The sequence below is a fragment of the Loxodonta africana genome, chromosome 21 (assembly GCF_030014295.1).
Source record: "Loxodonta africana isolate mLoxAfr1 chromosome 21, mLoxAfr1.hap2, whole genome shotgun sequence".
In the NCBI taxonomy this organism is placed as follows: Eukaryota; Metazoa; Chordata; class Mammalia; order Proboscidea; family Elephantidae; genus Loxodonta; species Loxodonta africana.
This window is the reverse complement of record NC_087362.1, coordinates 75,396,857-75,416,574: the sequence shown is the minus strand read 5'-3', so window position 1 is coordinate 75,416,574 and position 19,718 is coordinate 75,396,857. Positions and strand designations below refer to the sequence as shown.

Here is a 19,718-nt window from a genome sequence, read left to right as displayed (position 1 = left end):
AGGGATTGATTTCCTAGGTTGCCGTATTTCCTCCTTGCTGTAGGACAAGTGGATATCATGGTAACTAGAACATAGTTGTGACCCACTGGGTTTTTGAAGTGTGGTGTAGGTGAAGAACACTGAATATAGTATGGACTGCCAGAAGAATAAACGTTCCTTAGAAGCTGTTTACTGTGGACACGTCATCAGGAAAGGCCAATCGCTACAAAATGACATCATGTTTGGTAAAGTAGAAGGCCAATGAAAATGAGGGAAACCCTCAACGTGGAATGACACAAAGGCTGCAACTATGGACTCCAACATACCAACGATCGTGAAAATGGTGCAGGACTGGGTAATGCTTCATTCTGTTGTACACAAGGTCATCATGAGTCAGAGTTGACTCAACAACTAACAACAACAGCAGGACAGAGTAGGCACTCTACAAACAGCTGCTGAATCAATGGGCAGACGGAAGGTTAACTAGTAACTGGGAAACATTTTTTTCTTGTGGTGAGTTTTGTGGCTTTGGTGGTACCTGAATGGAGGACTCATAAACATCGTGAGTTGACTGGTTGACAAGAGCTATGAAGCATATTTTCATAAACACTAATTCCTAAATGGTGGCTGATAGAGCAAGTGAGGGAAGAAGGAAGGACAGGAAGTAGAAGTTCCATTAAGTATGTACCATGTCCCACAGTAAATGCTTTATACATATTTCATCATTAGTTAACTCCTATAACATAAAAATAAACTGATATTCACGTAAGTTAAGAAAATTCAATTCCTACAGGTGGAAAGTGGCAGAACTTGTATTCAAACCCTCAATTGTCCAGTTCCCAAACTCATGACCCCCAAATCCTTGATCTTTCCACTACAAAATAGAAGAACATGAAGAATAAACGACACAAGGAAGACGTAAACAAGGAAGAGAACTAGGGCGGGAGAAAAGTAGTGGAAAAGGATTATAATACCAAAGAAAGAATCTGTATCACATGTTTACAAGATTGCTGGGTGTTAATAATCATTTAAAATATAGTTTCTGTGGGAAAATATATCCCAATAAAGCTCTTTTGCAAGAACCTTAGGAAACCAGTAGCTTAAGCTGTGGATTTTGTGTATACATCATACCTCGGGTGTGTCAAAGTACTTCTATTTCATCACTTTATAAGTTTCCTATTAACTCTCCAAGGAAATTAACAGTTATCCCCAAAGAAAAAAAATTCCCTCGTTAAAATTTAATAAGACTATTGTTCACCTGAATATTCTGGGAGTTTGTGTGTATTAGAAAATTGTAGTTCATTAAAATTGCTCAATAATTCAAGCTTAATCAAACATGTCTTAACCCTTGATGTTTATTAATAATGCTTTCAAAATATTGACCCTAAAAAGATTCTTCTATTTACCGGCCTTAAGCTATAGAGTACATAAAGCTCTGATCTTTAATGATTGAGGATATTACAATACTTGAATGAAGGTCATTACTGTGAATGTTGGAAGTCCAGCGTAAGGAAAGTTATTTGTATGTATACTGAAAGGACAAGCTCAAGTTCTAGAATTCAGATTGTTTCTTTAAGCTAGACAACTAATACTTTAGTTTCTCTCTTTTTAAACACAGATTAGAAGAGGTATTATAGTTAAGTAATGGCTCTGGGGAAGCGTTAGCATAAAGTTATCATTAATCTTATGTAATTTTATGGTTCTCTAGTTTTTCGAACCTCAAAATAAACTTTTAATTCAAAGATCGTGATTTTCAAGTGAGTTTTTATATGATAAATACTTCAGACGTTATTTATTTTTGCAAATTGCTCAAAAAGGTACACTGCATTCTATGGACTATTTCTTACATGAGCAGTTCCTAAAATTTCAAATTTAAATAATACTTGAAGGTGCAACTAATGACCATTTTATTCTAAAATGAATCAAATACATCTTAAGATATCTGGTTTAAAACAAACATGTTTATACTACATTTACCTATTGCTGTAAAGCAACCATTGATTCCTAAAAGTATATTTCTAAAGAAAGAAAAAGGAGATGCTGTAAATAATTAGCTGTTTCCTAAGAACACGCTGGGGGGTTGAGGCTTTGGCCACAAAACAGGTAACAATGGACTAGAAGTCACATAGTTCCGTTGTTTAATTATTCGCTAAGGCATAGAGAAAGCAAAATATCATTACTAGATTTCCCTGGGATATAAACTGAACTGAATTAGTAGAAGTCATGTACTACAGAATATTTTAAAAGATTCACTATTCTATTATTTTCATGGAAAAATAATTTCAATTAGCTGCCCATAAAACATCGTCAAATAGATAGGCAACTGAGGCTCCTTTAACGAGTAAACAGGACTTTGTTAGTAAACGTGGTATCTGGAATCTTACTAAAAACTCACAGAAGGTTGATGTTTCTTGGGGGAAGCACACAATAGTTAAGGGCAACTAGATGATTCAATTTCTGAATTCACCTTACTCATCTCACCCAGGCACCCAGATGACACACAGCGGGGCCAGAATGCTGACAAATGCGTAGCACCTCTTTTTTCAGCGGGAGATGAGTCGCTGGTTTCAGAGTTTCCAAGCACCTTCTGCTTCACTGCCTTTGTAGAAGCTCAGCAGGAAATGAGAAATTAACCTTGTCTCTTTTTTTCTTGAGGCAGGCCTGCAGCATTTCTTCTCTTTGGTCATGAAACAGTGACTATTTCTGTTCACTCTGCTGTTAAGGTAAGAAAATCCCATCTTTTAGCAGGTCATTCATGACCTGCTAATTTATTTTGGAGTAAGGAAGGTCCCATGCTTTTTACTCATTGATATTGTTCTCAATCTTTTTTCTTTTTTAAACACTCAGTTTGCTCCTGTAGGGTGAAGTCACTTTTGCATTAGACTTGTCAATTGTACCCAGAGGCTTTACTCAAACAGCACTCTTTCTGGTTCTAACAGCCCCACTCTGAATGTACCACAAAAACCAGGATGAAGAAGGCTTAGATTGCAGATCCCAGATCCTAAGGGCCAGATTTCAGTTACAAAACCAAAAAAAATTTCATCATGCTTATTTATATTTTCCAAGTGAAGTATATAGAAACCTGTCATTCTAATGTTAAAATTCTTACTGTTACATAGGTTAACTCTTCCCCTGCTAAAATATATTTTATCTAGCTGTGAATACCAACAAAGCTTCTTTGTATTCATGTAACAACACTCTAACCAGAGACAACCTTTTCAAGGTGGCTTGATTCTAAAAAATCTACCCCATGGGTATACCCACTCCCTATGCAAAAATTAAAAGCAAAACCAGTCTAAGTAATATCAACTCCTTGCCAAAGCTGTCCATTTAAAGGAAGAAAATTTTTCTACAGGTTCTTAAAATTAGCATTAAATAAACATAACCCGTTAACCCATTGTCATCGAGCTGATTCCAACTCATAGTGACCCTAGAGGACAGAGTAGATAGAAACCCCATAGGGTTTCCAAGGATTCGAACTGCCAACCTTTTGGCTAGCAGCCGTGGCACTTAACCATTATACCACCAGGGTTTCCTAAATAAACATGGAGACCCAGAAGTACAGTCAGGAAAGGGGCAGGTTGAAAAAGCATTTGGCCAAATTGACCTACGTCCAAAGAAGCTGTTCACGGGGATGGCTAGTAGGAAGGCAGAATGGGAGGGAATGCAGAGCACAATTAGTGGGGCTTATCTTGGGAAAGGAAGAGGGGATAGGGGCAGGCACTGGCAGATCTGTAGGTTCTTCATTTCAATGCTTTAGTTAATTTCTGCCAATCTTACACCATTTACGCAATGCTTGAGTTGGCAATCTAGCCTTTGAAACACACTTTTCTAGCAGAATGTAAACAAAAAACCAAAGCTGATTTACAGCACAAACTGGTGTTTATGCAGCAATGCTAGAAACAACAAAGGGAGGACCAGCACTTCATACAGAGAGCAGTTCTCTTAGTTCAGTGACAGTATTTACGACTAGCCTGCTCCATGATCTGTTTGCCATAAAGGAATTCAGACTCTAAAATGATAGCCCTTTTGAGGGAAAAGCTAAGCATATTTGAAATTTTTACAAGGAATGGTGCAGAAAGATGCATAATGCTTTTTGTATTCATCAAATTACCCTTCATTTCAATGCATCAAAAGAGTTCTCCGAATCAGCTGAAGTTGTCAAAGGAGCTGAAAAATAATTCTTCAAAGAATTATAAATAAACGGTTCCATTAAGTTTCTAGCTAACTGAGAAAACTGCCAATGTGTATTTATTGGAAAGAAGATAACTTTCAGATAACCAATTCCTTTTGGCAAGTGGTTTACTAAAGCTATGACCAAGCATGACTGTTTTGTAAATCAAAATTTTATTACATCATATGAAAGTAACTCAAAGTTCCCATGGCCTTATGTCAGAAGCCTATCTACAAAGCTGAACTGTAATAATGGTGCCTCTACTTATCTGACTTCCTTCCCAGAAGCTGCTCATCAACATTCAGTGAAGCAGTCCTGTTAACATACCTTTACCCACTAAGAAACCACCCAAAGACTTTTGAAAAGCTTGAAACACCACCCAAATCCAAGAACACACTAGGCAAGACACACATGTTTCCAACAGCTTGATAAAAACTAAAAAAATAAAATGTTCCCAACCTTCTCCACTTACCCAGGAGTTTTGCGATGATATAAAGGGCTTGACCCCAAAGAAACAGTTTTCCATCACGGCCACAGTTGCTAGGAAATCGCTTTTGACTACCAGGGTTTCTTTTTTCCAGTTCTACAAAGTCAGCGGGCACATAATAGTACTTTGGTACAACAGGGTATCCTGTGGAGTTTAAAAATAAATATTTAAAATATAACAAATCAGTGCCCGCCCCAAATTTTCACCTCCAGAAATTTCCACATTTAGAAAGCGGGGAGAGAGGAAGGTTGCAGAGGAAGTAACAGATTTGATAGGCTATATATAGAACATTAGAACACTGGATATTCTGGCTCAGTGAAAAACATGGAAGAAAGCTTCTTGACATTAAAACACTAATTTGACAGCACACGTTATGCTTTAGCCAACAATGTGTACATAATCTCCTTTAACAACACTTAACTTTTAACACCTTTAAATGAATCAACAAATATACAGTACGCAAATATTCAGAGCCATAGCAAAAGGTTATTTTAATAGGATTAATCTGTGGAAGCTTCACAAATGAGATACTGCGTAACCGTAAATGAAGAATTATAACCCTGAGCCAGTGCTTGGAGCAAAGAAATCCCATTCAGACGTTAAACCCATTACCTACCGTTCAATATCACTGAGGAAAAAAATCCATCTTCCCCTGTGTCCAATCCCCCATTAAACCTGTTGTCTTCTAGTCAATTCTAACTCATAGAGACCCCACAGGACAGAGCAGAACTCCCCCAGTAAGGGTTCCAAGGCTATAATCTTTAGGAAGCTGACTGCCACATCTCTCTCTCTCGGAGCAGTTGGTGGATTCAAACTGCCAACCTACCTGTTAGCAGCTGACCACTTAACCACTGTGCCACAGGGCTCTTTGTGACCAACCAACTTAAAAATATTCCTTGATGGCAACTAAAAAATATTATTTAAAGAGTAAAATCTTTCTGTATGACATAAAAGAGAAAAAAAAAAAAATCAGCATTCTAGCAGGGTTCTACAGAAGACTTTTGTAACATCAGCTCACAGTAAACTTACTTTTTGTAATAAAATTTCAAAGGTTTCTCTAAAATATAACTTTGTTCTTCATGTACCAATTAATTGTGATAACTGGGCTTTAAACCACTAAAAAGAGCTACAATACAAAGAGAATAATATGAACATCACTCTCTGAGGATGATGAAGGCCGAAGGCTGGTACACTAAAGTACCACCACAATATATCAGTGAAGTGTCACTAAATACCAACACAACTCATTCAAGGAGTTTCAAGTGGGACATTCCTGTCCCCACAACCCTATAACATGCAGGTCTAGAGGTCTCAGTCCCAAAAGGAGGAATGCTCTCACCTGGAGACACACCAATGATTCCACTGAACTAGAAGTTAACAATGCCACCCAGCCACTTTGGGCTCCTGCGGCCTCTGGATAACAGGCAAAGAAGGGGGTTACCATATTGGCTGGTGTGACTGCTCCTGATTACCAAGGGGGAAAAGAATTGATATTATATAATGGAGGTAAAGAAGAGTATGTCTGGAATACAAGAGATCCCTTAGGGCATCTCTTAGTACTACCATGCCTTGTGATTACAGTCAATGGAAAACTAGGAGCAGCCCAAATCCGACAAGACAGTAACCCAATTCCAACAAGACAGCAACCCAGTTCCAACAAGATTACTAAAGCCCCAGACCCTTTAGGAATGAAGGTTTGGGTCACCCTACTAGGCAAGGAAGCATGACCAGCTGAGGCAAGGGGAATACAGAATATGTGGTGGAAGGTCATTCTAAATACCAGTTACAGCCACATGACCAGCTGCAGAAACAAGGACTGTAATTGTTCTAAGTATGTATGTATGTATACATATGCACAGATTTTTGTTTCCTTCCCTCCCTTATCCCATTACTTACAAAATACAAGATGTAAATGGGGCTAGTGCATTTTTGGTTGTACACGTTACCTGTCTTATATTAGGTCAAGTATGACTTTATAATTGTCTTTATTTAGAGATCACATATGGTTTAAGGAGCTGTGTACAGGTGTCAAGTTGACAAGGGGAAGACTAGGATGGTCAGTGCTATGTGTGAACTTGGCTAGGCCATGATTCTCAGGATTATGTAATTATCCTCCCTTTTGTGATCTGATGTAAGGGGAGTTTCCTTGGGGATGTGGCCAGCATCCAATATATACAGATGTTCTGGAAAGCTCTCTTTCCCTCTTGATTCTGCATCTGACTTGTCATCATCATCTGATCTCTGGTTCTTGGGACATAAGCCAGCAGCCTACCACCTGACCTGCAGATTTTGGGTTCATCAGCCCCTGCAATCATGTGAGTCAAGAGAAGCCTCCAGCCTGACGCCTGACCCATGGATTTGGGACTCACCAGCCTCCACAACTGCATCAGCCATTTCCTTGAAATCAATCTCTCTCTCTGTCTCTCTATATACATACATGCTTCATTCATTTTTGCTCCTCCAGAGAATGCAGCCTCAGACACCAACCCACCATAATTTTAACTTTCAGATAAATATGTTTTCAAAGATGTTCACTCGTGAGACTCCATTCTTATTCCGTTATTACTTCCAACTTCAAAGATATGTGAAACTTCTCTTTTGCAATTTCTTTAAGAATTAATTTTGACTGGATTAATGAAAATTGGTTATGTTCTTTAAAATTTCTGCTGATCTTTGATCAAGACAAATATACCTTTACTCATAAGACTGGGCCTTTTGACCATTTCTAAAATCAATCCCCCAAATGACATTTTAGCATCACAGCAGACAATGAAGATAATATGCTAAGGGCTCTAGAAGCAACTCCAAAGAGGAAACCAGAATGTTCTCAGCAATGGTAGTATCTTTACACTGGGGCAGAGCCTCTCCAGGTGGCCCTCTGGAGAGGGCAGCACTCACCTGAGCAAAACATATTTGCTGACTTGGATAAAATATCAGTCACTTCCTATTACTGTCAAATTACATGGAGTGAAGTAAGTAACTGACAAAGAACCTATGACCACCTGGTAAACTACACTGAAATTATTGTAGCCACGACCACCTAAGTTCATCATCATCCAGGTCTTACCTAATGAACTCTTTTTATAAAAACACTGCTATTATAATCAATTGATAGAGCTTATTCTTTCTAATGTCATTTGAGGCCCCATTCATTTTTTCAACTCAGTGTAAACTGCTATGCTTTGTAAAGGAATCGTTTATATATTCTGAAGGAACATTAAGGGAATATTAGAAGAAAAAATTTCGTGAAAAGATAATCCAACTATACCATCTGTGGTGTGATGAAGTACTGGAGTCAGAAGATCCTGATATTCCTTTACTTGATTGGGATTGCCTCTAAAAACTCCTAAAATATAAAATCCAACAGCAGTTGAACTCAATAAGCATCACAGACATTTTGCCTTAGAAAAATCTATTAGCCCAGTTGTGATTACTTCAGCAATTTTCTATTTAAATAATCACATTAAAACTGGAAAAAAAAAAAAGGAATGCAAATACATATATTAAAAAACTGATTTTAGAAGGTCATGCTAGGACTTAGAATTGAAAACTGAATTTTAATTATTTAAAATTTTGCTATTCTTAATTGTAAATGTTATATTCACAATGTCACAGATTACAGTATGCATGATTTCTAGTAATAAATTCTGTTTTACAAATATCAATAATATATTACTATCATTTTATAAATGTTTTTAAGTATATTTTTAATTCTTTGTATTATTTAACATCCACTCAAAAAGCAGAAGACTAACATACAAAAAGGCAGAGCAGTTACCACCACTGAAGTTCAGTTTGTTTTGCTGGCTACGAGGACTCATATTTCATTTCTGTTTTTTTTTTTAAACCACTTCTACACTGTAGCTTAAGTTTCAGAAGAAAAGCTCACTTACCATCAATCATCATGTAAAGGAAAAATATGGGAAATTCACACTCAATGCCATCAAAGAGCTAAAAGAGAAAATAAAACCAGCATTAGAACTGGCACTGACAAGCACAACAATTTTAGTTAGCAGATAAATAAAATATTTATTTACAGTACTAACTTAAAATTGGACTGATTTTATAAGCAGTTTCATGGTTCTTTTTTAAATTCAAGACTCTTATTCAAAAGTTCATTCATTCGATTCATCAAACAGCATTCATTCATTCAACAAACATTTTGAGTACTTACTAATGGCACCAACTAGACACAGGGCTATGAAGACAAAAAGATAGAGACCCTTCACTCATGGCCTCACAGCCCAGTGGGGAGGCAGGCACGTACATAAACAGCTGCAATACACTGAGAAATCACTGTACATGCATAGCAGGCACATAGGCAATGGAACACCCAAGTGTCCCAAAAAATAGAGACCCTTTGCTCATGGCCTCACAGCCTACTGGGGATGCAGGCACGTACATAAAAAGCTGCAATACACCAAGAAATCGCTGTACATGGTATAGCAGGCACATAGGCAATGGAACACCCAAGTGTCCCAAAAAATAGAGACTCTTCACTCATGGCCTCACAGCCTACTGGGAAGGCAGGCACGTACATAAACAGCTAAAATACACTCAGAAATTGCTGTACATGGTATAGCAGGCACATAGGCAATGGAACACCCAAGTGTCCCAAAAAATAGAGACCCTTCGCTCATGGCCTCACAGCCTACTGGAAAGGCAGGCACGTACATAAACAGCTGCAGTACACTGAGAAATTGCTGTATCTGGTATAGCAAGAACAAAGGCAGTGGAACACCCAAGTGTCCCTAAAAAGTCAGGGAAAGGCTTATAGGGAAGGAGATGCTTTGGTAATACTTGACGGATTTCACTGGAAAGATGAGCTAAAGGAACGTCAAGCACAGAAAAAAAAAAAAAGTGCAAAACCTACAGAAGCATGGAAGCATAAAGTACACTGAAGTTCCAGTATTTTTGGAACAAACAAGGGAACAGGAGTGAAAGCTGAAGCCCCACAGGTGGGCCAGGCCAGCCAGATCAGGAAGAGGCTTGAAAGTCATGCTAAGAGATGGAGGCTTTGATCTATAAGTAACAGAGAACCAATGGTGAATACTGAACAGGATCAGGATTATACATCAGATTTACTCACTAGACTGAGCAGTTCTGTATTGCAGAGTGTTGCAGGATAAGAAATAAGACCAGATGGAAGACCCCTAGAGGAATCCAAAGACAAATAATAATAGCCTCAACAGGCTTTCTCAGCTTTTGCACTATTAACATTTGGGGCCAAGGAATTCTTTGTTGTGCGGGGCTGTCCTGTTCATTGTAGGATATTTAGCAACATCCCTAGCTTCTACCCTCTAGATGCCTTAAAAAAAAAAAAATTATTATTTTTATTTTTTAGATGCCAATAGCACCCACCAAATCAAAATGTCTCCAGCCACAGCCAAATGTCCCCGGGGGGTAAAATCATTCCTGGTTATGAACCATTGGCCTAAATCAAGGAGTAAAATAAAGGAAAGGACAGATTTCTAAGATTTTAAGGAGGTTGTATCTGCCAGACTTGGTGATTGATAAAGGGAAGACTGAGAAGGAAGAGCCAAGAATGAGTCTCAAGTTCGGGGCTTAGTCTCCTGCAAAGAAGACTAAGGACAGTGAGATAAGTAATGAGATAAGCAGGAAGAGAGCTGGGTCACAACAAATGGAAGAGAATACTCCAAGAAAAAGGCTCAGTCAAGACATTCAAATGCCAAAAAGAGGTTCAGTGAATAAGGTCAGAAAAGTGTCCATCAGGACCTAGTGACCTGACAGCCTGAAGCCAGCACAGCTCCCAGGGAACACTAGGGAAAGGAGCCAGATTATAGGGGGAGGAGGGAGTGAAAGGTAAACAAGGAGAGAAACCAAGCACAGATTGTTCTTTTCAGAAGTATGGCTAAAAAGAGAGAGAGGGCTGGAGGAAGATAGGGATGAGGGTTAAGGAAGAGTTTTTGTCTGCTAATTTAAGGATGAATATCAAAATCCTTACGGGGCAGAGAAGTCCATTTGAGTTGGGGGAGCAAAACGGACGGAATGCAGAATGCAGATGAGAAAAAAAAAAGATAGGGCATCTTTCTATTAGACAAGAAAACAAATCACACATGAGAGTCCCAAGGAAGTAAAGGAGAACACAATGTAATGCACAGATGGACGGCTAGCCTTGGAATGAAGAACAGAAAGCACCTTCCATGAGACACGTGAGGGATGGAGGTCAGTACACATGAGGATAAATGAGGTGGGGAGACCACAGAGAAATGAAAGGCCATCAAGAAGAAAGCCAAGTGAAGCCAAGATGGCAGAATAGACAGAGGCTTCCCTTGAGCACTCTTTACAACTAAGACCTGAAAAAACAAGTGAAATGAGTATATTTGTGACAAGGTGGGAGCCCTGAACATCAAAGGCAAGCTTAGACAATAAACTGAGGGGCAGGGGGAGGAAGAGGCTGTTCATAAGCGGAGAGGAGTTACCGAATCTGAATCGCGGAGAGCCCTCATACAACATTCCCAGAGCAGCAGAAATGGTAGCGGGCTGCTACTACCATTTGGCCGCAGTTTCCTCAGGGAGAAGAAGCCAGCCACACAGTTCACTGACACCTACAGAACCTGAGGAGAATGGCACGCTCTTGGCAACACCTAAGTACTTGCGTATATTTTACTGCGCCGCCCCACACCAAAGCCGGATTCAGTGGCTGAATCCCTGGGCCTGAGATAGACCCTGGGGAGCACCTACAGCCACGCTCCCAGACTTGGGGAAGCAAAAAACTTGCAACTGGGGGAAAAAGATAATTTGCTAGCTCCATTAACTGGGGGAGCTCAGGACAGAAGTGGCTCCCATCCAGGCATAAACCGTACCTGAAACTTGAGCAACTTTCCCTTCTACACGGACCTGTGTGGACCTATTTTGGAAGAATAGGTCCTTGTTGGCAAACTACAACCATTTCCGCTGTGTGGTGGAGAGGCGGGTGTTTGACATTTGACATCGCTTTGCCTATTACACAAGGTCCTCACCTACCCACATAAGGGACCTAAGACTAGTAGCTCCACTCAGGTCACCCAGCCACCTGTGACAGGGGTCCAAAGATAACTGGTACCTTCCAGTCCTTACAACCAAAAACTTTGGGTGCCCATGGTCCCTCTGCAGAACCCGCCCATCAGCACGCTCTAGGGAACAGAGACGTGTTTTCCTCAGAGACACCTGGGGGTCAGTTCTCAGCCCCCGCCTCATTCAGAGCATGATCCTTTGATGCAATCAGACACCGGTATATACGCCAATCACCCCTCCCCCTCTAAGACTGTAGGAGAGAGGCTGTACCACACACTTGATGATAAGCTACCTGGAAACCTCAGCTGAATTCATACAAAAAAACTGAATGGACTCCTAGACTGATATACCTAACAACAGATCTAGCCAGCTGGGGACAGACACCAGAGCTCCAAAGATGAAAATAATCAAGCTACCTCACTCAAACCACCCATATGGGTATACCAAAACAAAACAAAGCCAGCAGCTACGACACACTAAGCAAGCATAAACTAATACAATAACTTATAGATGGCTCAGAGACAACAGTCAATATCAAGTCACATAAAGAAACAGACCATGATCACCTCAACAGGCTCTCAAAACAAAGAATTCAGGGATCTTCTAGATGAAAGTGCATTCCTGGAACTACCAGATGCAGAATACAAAAGTTTGGTATACAGAACCCTTGAAGACATCAGGAAGGAAATGAGGAAATACACAGAACAAGCCAAGGAACACACAGATAAAGCAACTGAAGAAATTAAAAAGATTATTCAGGAACATATTAAAACATTTAATAAGCTGGAAAAATCCATACACAGGAAGCAATCAGAAATTAAGAACATTAACAATAAAATTACAGAATTAGATAACTCAATAGAAAGTCAGAAGAGCAGAATAGAGCAAGTAGAAGCTAGAATTTCTGAACTCGAAGATAAATCACATGGCACTAATATATCTGAAGAAAAATCAGATAAAAGAATTAAAAAAAATGAAGAAACCTTAAGAATCATGTGGAACTCTACAAAGAGAAATAACCTACGAGTGATTGGAGTACCAGAACAGGAAGGGATAACAGAAAATACAGAGAAAATTGCTGAGGATTTGTTGGCAGAAAACTTCCCTGATATTGTGAAAGATGAGAAGATATCTATTCAAGATGCTCATTGAACTCCACATAAGCTAGATGTTAAAAGAAAGTCACCAAGACATATTATAATCAAACTTGCCAAAACCAAAGATAAAGAGACAATTATAACAGCAGCAAGGGATAAAAGACAAGTCACCTACACAGGACAGCCATTAAAAATAAGCTCGGAGTATTCGGAAGAAACCATGCAGGCAAGAAGGCAATGGGATGACATATTTAAAAAGTGAAGGAAAACAACTGCCTGCCAAGAATCATATATCCAGCAAAACTGTCTCTTAAATATGAAGGTGAAATTAACACATTTCCAGATACACACAAGTTGAGGGAATTTGTAAAAACCAAACAAAAACTACAAGAAATACTGAAGGGAGCTCTTTGTTTAGAAAATCAATAATATCAAGTTATCACACTAAGACTAGAACACTGGGCAGAGCAACCAGAAGCCAAACCAGACAGGGAAACCCAAAAAAACAAAGCGAGATTTAAAAAAAAAAAAAAAAAAAAAGCCCCAAACAGGGTAACAGCAGTCTTATTATATAAAAGAAGACAGCATTAAAATAATAAAGAGGGACTAAGAAATGTAATCATACACAGTCCACATGGAGAGGAAGATACAGTGATACAAAGAAATAAAAGTTAGTTTTAAATTTAGAAAAATAGGGGTAAATAATAAGGTAACCACAAAGGAGACAAACTATCCTACTCATCAAAATAAAACACAAGGGAAAAATACAGACTCAGCAGAAACAAAATCAACAACAACAAGTATGAGGAAAGGACAATATATAAAGAAAATCTACTCAACACATAAAATCAAGTGGGAAAAACAAACTGTCAAAAAGACATCAAAATGATTGCACTAAATTCATACCTATCCATAATTACCCTAAATGTAAATGGACTAAATTCACCAATAAAGAGACAGAGAGTGGCAGAATGGATTAAAAAACAAGATCCGTCTATATGCTGCCTACAAGAGACACACCTTAGACTTAGAGACACGAACAAACTAAAGCTCAAAGGACGGAAAAAAATATATCAAGCAAACAACAATCAAAAAAGAGAAGGAGTGGCAATATTAATTTCTGACAAAATAGACTTTGAAGTTAAACCCATCAGAAAGGATAAGGAAGGACACTATATAATGATTAAAGGGACAATACACCAAGAAGACATAACCATATTAAATATTTATGCACTCAATGACAGGGCTGCAAGATACATAAAACAAACTCTATCAGCACTGAAAAGTGAGATAGACAGCACCACAGTAATAATTGAAGACTTCAACACACCACTTTCAGTAAAGGACAGGACATCCAGAAAGAAGCTCAATAAAGACACGGAAGATCTAAATGCCACAATCAACCAACTTGACCTCATAGACATATACACAACACTCCACCCAACAGCAAACAAGTATACTTTCTTTTCTAGTGCACATGGAACATTCTCTAGAATAAATCACATATTAGACCATAAAGCAAGCCATTGAAATATTACAAGGCATCTTCGCTGACCATAACGCCATAAAAGTGAAAATCAATAACAGGAAAAGCAAGGAAAAGAAATCAAACACTTGGAAACTGAACGATACCCTGCTCAAAAAAGACTGGACTATAGAGGGCATTAAGGATGGAATAAAGAAATTCAGAGAATCCAAAGAGAATGAAAACACTTCCTATCAGAACCTGTGTGACAAAGCAAAAGCTGTTCTCAGAGGCCAATTTGTATCAATAAATGCACACATCCAAAAAGAAGGGCCCAAATCAAAGAATTATCCCTACAACTTGAACAAATAGAAACAGAGCAACAAAAGAAACCCACAGGCACCAGAAGAAAACAAATAATAAAAATAAAGAGCTGAACTAAATGAAACAGAAAACAGAAAAACAATTGAAAGAATTAACAAGACCAAAAGCTGGTTTCTTGAAAAAAATCAACAAAATTGATAAACCACTGGCCAAACTGACAAATGAAAAACAGGAGAGAAAGCAAATAACCCAAATAAGAAATAAGAAGGGCGATACTGCAACAGACCGAACTGAAATTAAAAGGATCATAGGAGATTACTATGAAAAGCTATACTCAAACAAATTTGGAAACCTAGAAGAAATGGATGAATTCCTAGAAACACACTACCTACCTAAACTAACACTAAAAAACTAACACTAGCAGAGGTAAAACAACTAAATTGACCCATAACAAAAGAAGAGATTGAAAAGGTAATGAAAAAAACTCCCAAGAAAAAAAAGCCCTGGTCTGGAAGGCTTCACTGCAGAGCTCTACCAAACACTCAGAGAAGAGTTAACACCACTACTACTAAAGGTATTTCAGAGCATAGAAAAGGCCAGAATACTACCAAACTCATTCTACAAAGCCACCATATCCCTGATACCAAAACCAGGTAAAGACACCAGAAGAAAAGAAAATTATAGACCTATATCCCTCGGGAATGTAGACGCAAAAATTCTCAACAAAATTCTAGCCAATAGAATTCAACAACATATCAAAAAAATAATTCACCGTGACCAAGTGGGATTCATACCAAATATGCAGGGATGGTTCAACATTAGAAAAACAATTAATGTAATCTACCACACAAATAAAAGAATCACATGATTTTATCAATTAATACAGAAAAGGCCTTTGACAAAGTTCAATGCTCGTTCACGATAAAAACTCTCAGCAAAATAGGAACAGAAGGAAAATTTCTCACCATAATAAAGAGCATTTATACAAAGCCAACAGTCAACATCACCCTAAATGGAGAGGGCCTGAAAGCATTCCCATTGAGATCGGGAACCAGACGAGGATGCCCTTTATTGCCACTCTTATTCAACATTGTGCTGGAAGTCCTAGCCAGAGCAAATATGCTAGCTAACGAAATAAAGGGCATCCAGATTGGCAAGGAAGAAGTAAAAGTATTTCTATTGGCAGATGATACGATCTTATACACAGAAAACCCTAAAGAATCCTCTACAAAACTACTGAAACTAATAGAAGAGTTCAGTATAGTATCGGGATACAAGATAAACATACAAAAATCAGTTGGATTTCTCTACACCAACAAAAAGAACATCGAAGAGGAAATCACCAAATCAATGCCATTTACAGTAGCCCCCAAGAAGATAAAATACTTAGGAATAAATCTTACCAGAGACGTAAAAGACTTATACAAAGAAAATTACAGTACACTTCTGCAAGAAACCAAAAGAGACTTACATAAGTGGAAGAACATACCTTGCTTGTGGATAGGAAGACTTAACATTATAAAAACGTCTATTCTACCAAAATCAATCTGTACATTTAATGCAATTCCAATCAAAATTCCAAGGAAATTCTTTAATGAGATGGAGAAAAAAATCACCAACTTCATACGGAAGTGAAAGAGGCCCCGGATAAATATGTCATTAGTGAAAAAGAAGAACAAAGTGGGAGGCCTTACTTTACCTGATTTTAGAACCTATTCTACAGCCACGGTAGTCAAAACAGCCTGGTACTGGTACAACAGCAGATACATGGACGAATGGAACAGAATTGAGAATCCAGACATAAATCCATCCACATATGAGCAGCTGATATTTGACAAAGGCCCCAAAACAGTTAAATGGGGAAAAGACAGTGTTTTTAACAAATGGTGCTAGCATAACTAGATAATAATCTGCAAAAAAATGAAACAAGACCCATACCTCACTCCATGCACAAAAACTAGCTCAAAATGGATCAAAGACCTAAATATTAAATCTAAAACGATAAGGATCATGGAAGAAAAAATAGGGACAATGTTAGCAGCCCTAACACATAGCATAAACAGTATATAAAACATTATAAACAATGTATAAGAAAAACTAGATAACTGGGAGCTCCTAAAAATCAAACACCTATGCTCATCCAAAGACTTCACCAAAAAAGTAAAAAGATTATCTACAGACTGGGAAAAAGTTTTTAGCTATGACTTTTCTGATCAGCGCCTGATCTCTAAAATCTACATGATACTCCAAAAACTCAACTGCAAAAAGACAAATAACCCAATTAAAAAATGGGCAAAAGATATGAAAAGACACTCCCCTAAAGAAGACATTCAGGTAGCTAACAGATACATTAGGAAATGTTCACGATCATTAGCCATTAGAGAAATGCAGATCAAAACTACAATGAGACTTCATCTCACTCCAACAAGGCTGGCATTAATCCAAAAAAATACAAAATAATAAATGCTGGAAAGGCTGTGGAGAGATTAGAACACTTATACACTGCTGGTGGGAATGTGAAATGATACAACCACTTTGGAAATCGATTTGGCACTTCCTTAAAAAGCCAGATACAGAACTACCATACGATCCAGCAATCCCACTCGCGGAATATATCCTAGAGAAATAAGAGCCTTTACACAAACAGATATATGCACACCCATGTTTACTGCAGCACTGTTTACAATAGAAAAAAGATGGAAGCAACCAAGGTGCCCATCAACGGATGAATGGATAAATAACTTATGGTATATTCACACAATGGAATACTACACATCGATAAAGAACAGTGAGGAATCTGTGAAACATTTCATAATATGAAGGAACTTGGAAGGCATTATGCTGAGTGCAATTAGTCAGTTGCAAAAGGACAAACATTGTATAAGACCACTATTATAAGAAATTGAGAAATAGTTTAAACTGAGAAGAAAACATTCTTTTGTGGTTACACGAGGGGGGAGGGAGGGAGGGTGGGAGAGGGGCATTTATTAATTAGATAGTAGATAAGAACTACTTTAGGTGAAGGGAAAGACAGCACACAGTACAGGGGAGGTCAGCACAATGGGACTAAACCAAAAGCAAAGAAGTTTCCTGAATAAACTGAATGCTTTGAAGGCCAGCCTAGCAGGGGCACGGGTCTGGGGACTACGGTTTCAGGGGACATCTAATTCAATTGGCATAATAAAATCTATTAAGAAAACATTCTGCATCCCACTTTGAAGAGTGGTGTCTGGGGTCCTAAACGCCAGCAAGTACCCATCTAAGATCCATCAATTGGTCTCAACCCACCTGTATCAAAGAAGAATGAAGAACACCAAGGACACAAGGTGATTACGAGCCCAAGAGACAGAAAGGGCCACATGAACCAGTGACGACATCATCCTGAGACCAGAAGGACTAGATGGTGCCCGGCTACAACCAATGACTGCCCTGACAGAGAACACAACAGAGAACCCCTGAGGGAGCAGGAGAGCAGTGGGATGCAGACCTCAAATTCTCATAAGACCAGACTTAATGGTCTAACTGAGACTGGAAGGACCTCAGTGGTCATGGTCCCCAGACCTTCTGTTGGCCCAGGACAGGAACAATTCCTGAAGCCAACTCTTCAGACATGGTTTGGACTACACAATGGGTTGGAGAATGATACTGGTGAGGAGTGAGCTTCTTGGATCAGGTGGACACTTGAGACTATGTTGGCATCTCCTGCCTGGAGGGAAGATGAGAGAGTGGAGGGAGTTAGGAGCTGGCGAAATGGACACGAAAAGAGAGAGTGGAGGGAGACAGTGGGCTGTCTCATTAGGGGGAGAGTAATTGGGAGTGTGTAGCAAGGTGTATATGGGTTTTTGTGTGAGAGACTGACTTGATTTGTAAACTTTCAGTTAAAGCACAATAAAAATTATTTTAAAAAACACAAAGTTAAAAAAAAAAAAAAAGAGGAAACAAGAAGTAAGGTCTCGAGATTTGAGTAATAAAGGTAAAAAATCAGGCTTTCCAAAGGCGTTCCTGGCAGTGTCACACAGCAGGACTGAAGAGCAGGGAAGATTGTGACAAGGACTGAACCAAGGGAGGTGTCCTGAATTTGAGGTGGCACCTAGTCATCCTGTTTGTGGCTTTCTTTGGTGGCGCTCAACAATAGCTACAGAAGTGCAGAAGGTCTGCTGGACTAATCCAAAGTTGAAACTATGTAGGAAGTCTAATTCAAATGTAAAGGCTGTAAACCAGTGCAAGAAACGTAGGAAACAGAAAAGAAACATCTAAAGACGTTTAAGAGATAAATGGATCTTTTGGCTCAACATTGCAGATTGCTGTAAAATCTCAAAAATGTATACAATAAAATGGCTCCCAACACTCCCAAATAGTAGTCAACTGTGAAATTAAATGAAATGATACACAGCTTGCCTGGTTGTCCTGTAGAACTTAAGTTTATGTGACATTTTAAAGGAGTGGTATGTTAATTGCCAAACAAATCACAAGCTATAATGTTGCCTAATGTTCTGTACACAAATTCATGGAGAAAAGGAACTTACGTGTCTTTACTGACTAAGCCAAAGTTGTGACCATGCTCACACAAACAATTTTCAATCTATCCCACTACAGCAAATTCTTCAGCAATGTGCTTGGATGCTTACTTTTTGGGGGAGGGACGGCGGGGGAGGAAGTACGGGGATGGGAGTTATAGTTTTCTGGAAGGCTTAAGAACAGCTAGTATAAACCTGGATACAGTAGTGTAGGTGTGTACATGTCAAATAGTAAAATATTTTAAAACTAAACATTTTTAGAGGGTATATTTGAAACAGACATGTCTAAATAGAACAGGAAAAGAAGGAAGGGAAGGACCAGCAGTTTCAATGAGAGATTTGCCTAGCAGATTGAAAGATGGACCACAGACAGATATTTGCTATTACATGAGATAAACAGTATGGAGCAGGCAGGTCAAGAACTGAAAATACAATAGAAAAGTGATTCACTCAATGAACGAACATGACCCAGTATGAACAAATGGGCCTCACTGATGATAAGCAGAAGGGGCACTTACTGAGAACTCACTATGTGACAAGCCCTATCTTAAGCACTTTCATATATATTAACTCATTTAATTCTCAGAAGATTCTCAGGAGGGTGGTATTACATTATTTTAAAAATAAAGTATATTAAACACCAAAAACACAAACCAAA

At 38.6% G+C, this 19,718-nt stretch overlaps 1 protein-coding gene across 9 annotated transcripts in view; it reads right to left on the bottom strand.

Moving 5' to 3' along the window:
* The window catches only part of PHKB (phosphorylase kinase regulatory subunit beta), a 248,057-nt gene that overhangs the window by 92,242 nt on the left and 136,097 nt on the right, over positions 1-19,718 (bottom strand). For all 9 annotated transcript variants that reach the window (XM_023555674.2, XM_023555679.2, XM_064274128.1 and 6 more), the window contains 3 exons: positions 8,534-8,591; positions 7,909-7,986; positions 4,626-4,784 (listed from right to left, as the gene is read on the bottom strand). In XM_023555674.2, coding sequence (XP_023411442.1) covers positions 4,626-4,784; positions 7,909-7,986; positions 8,534-8,591 — 295 coding nt within the window. The remainder of the gene's footprint in view (positions 1-4,625; positions 4,785-7,908; positions 7,987-8,533; positions 8,592-19,718) is intronic.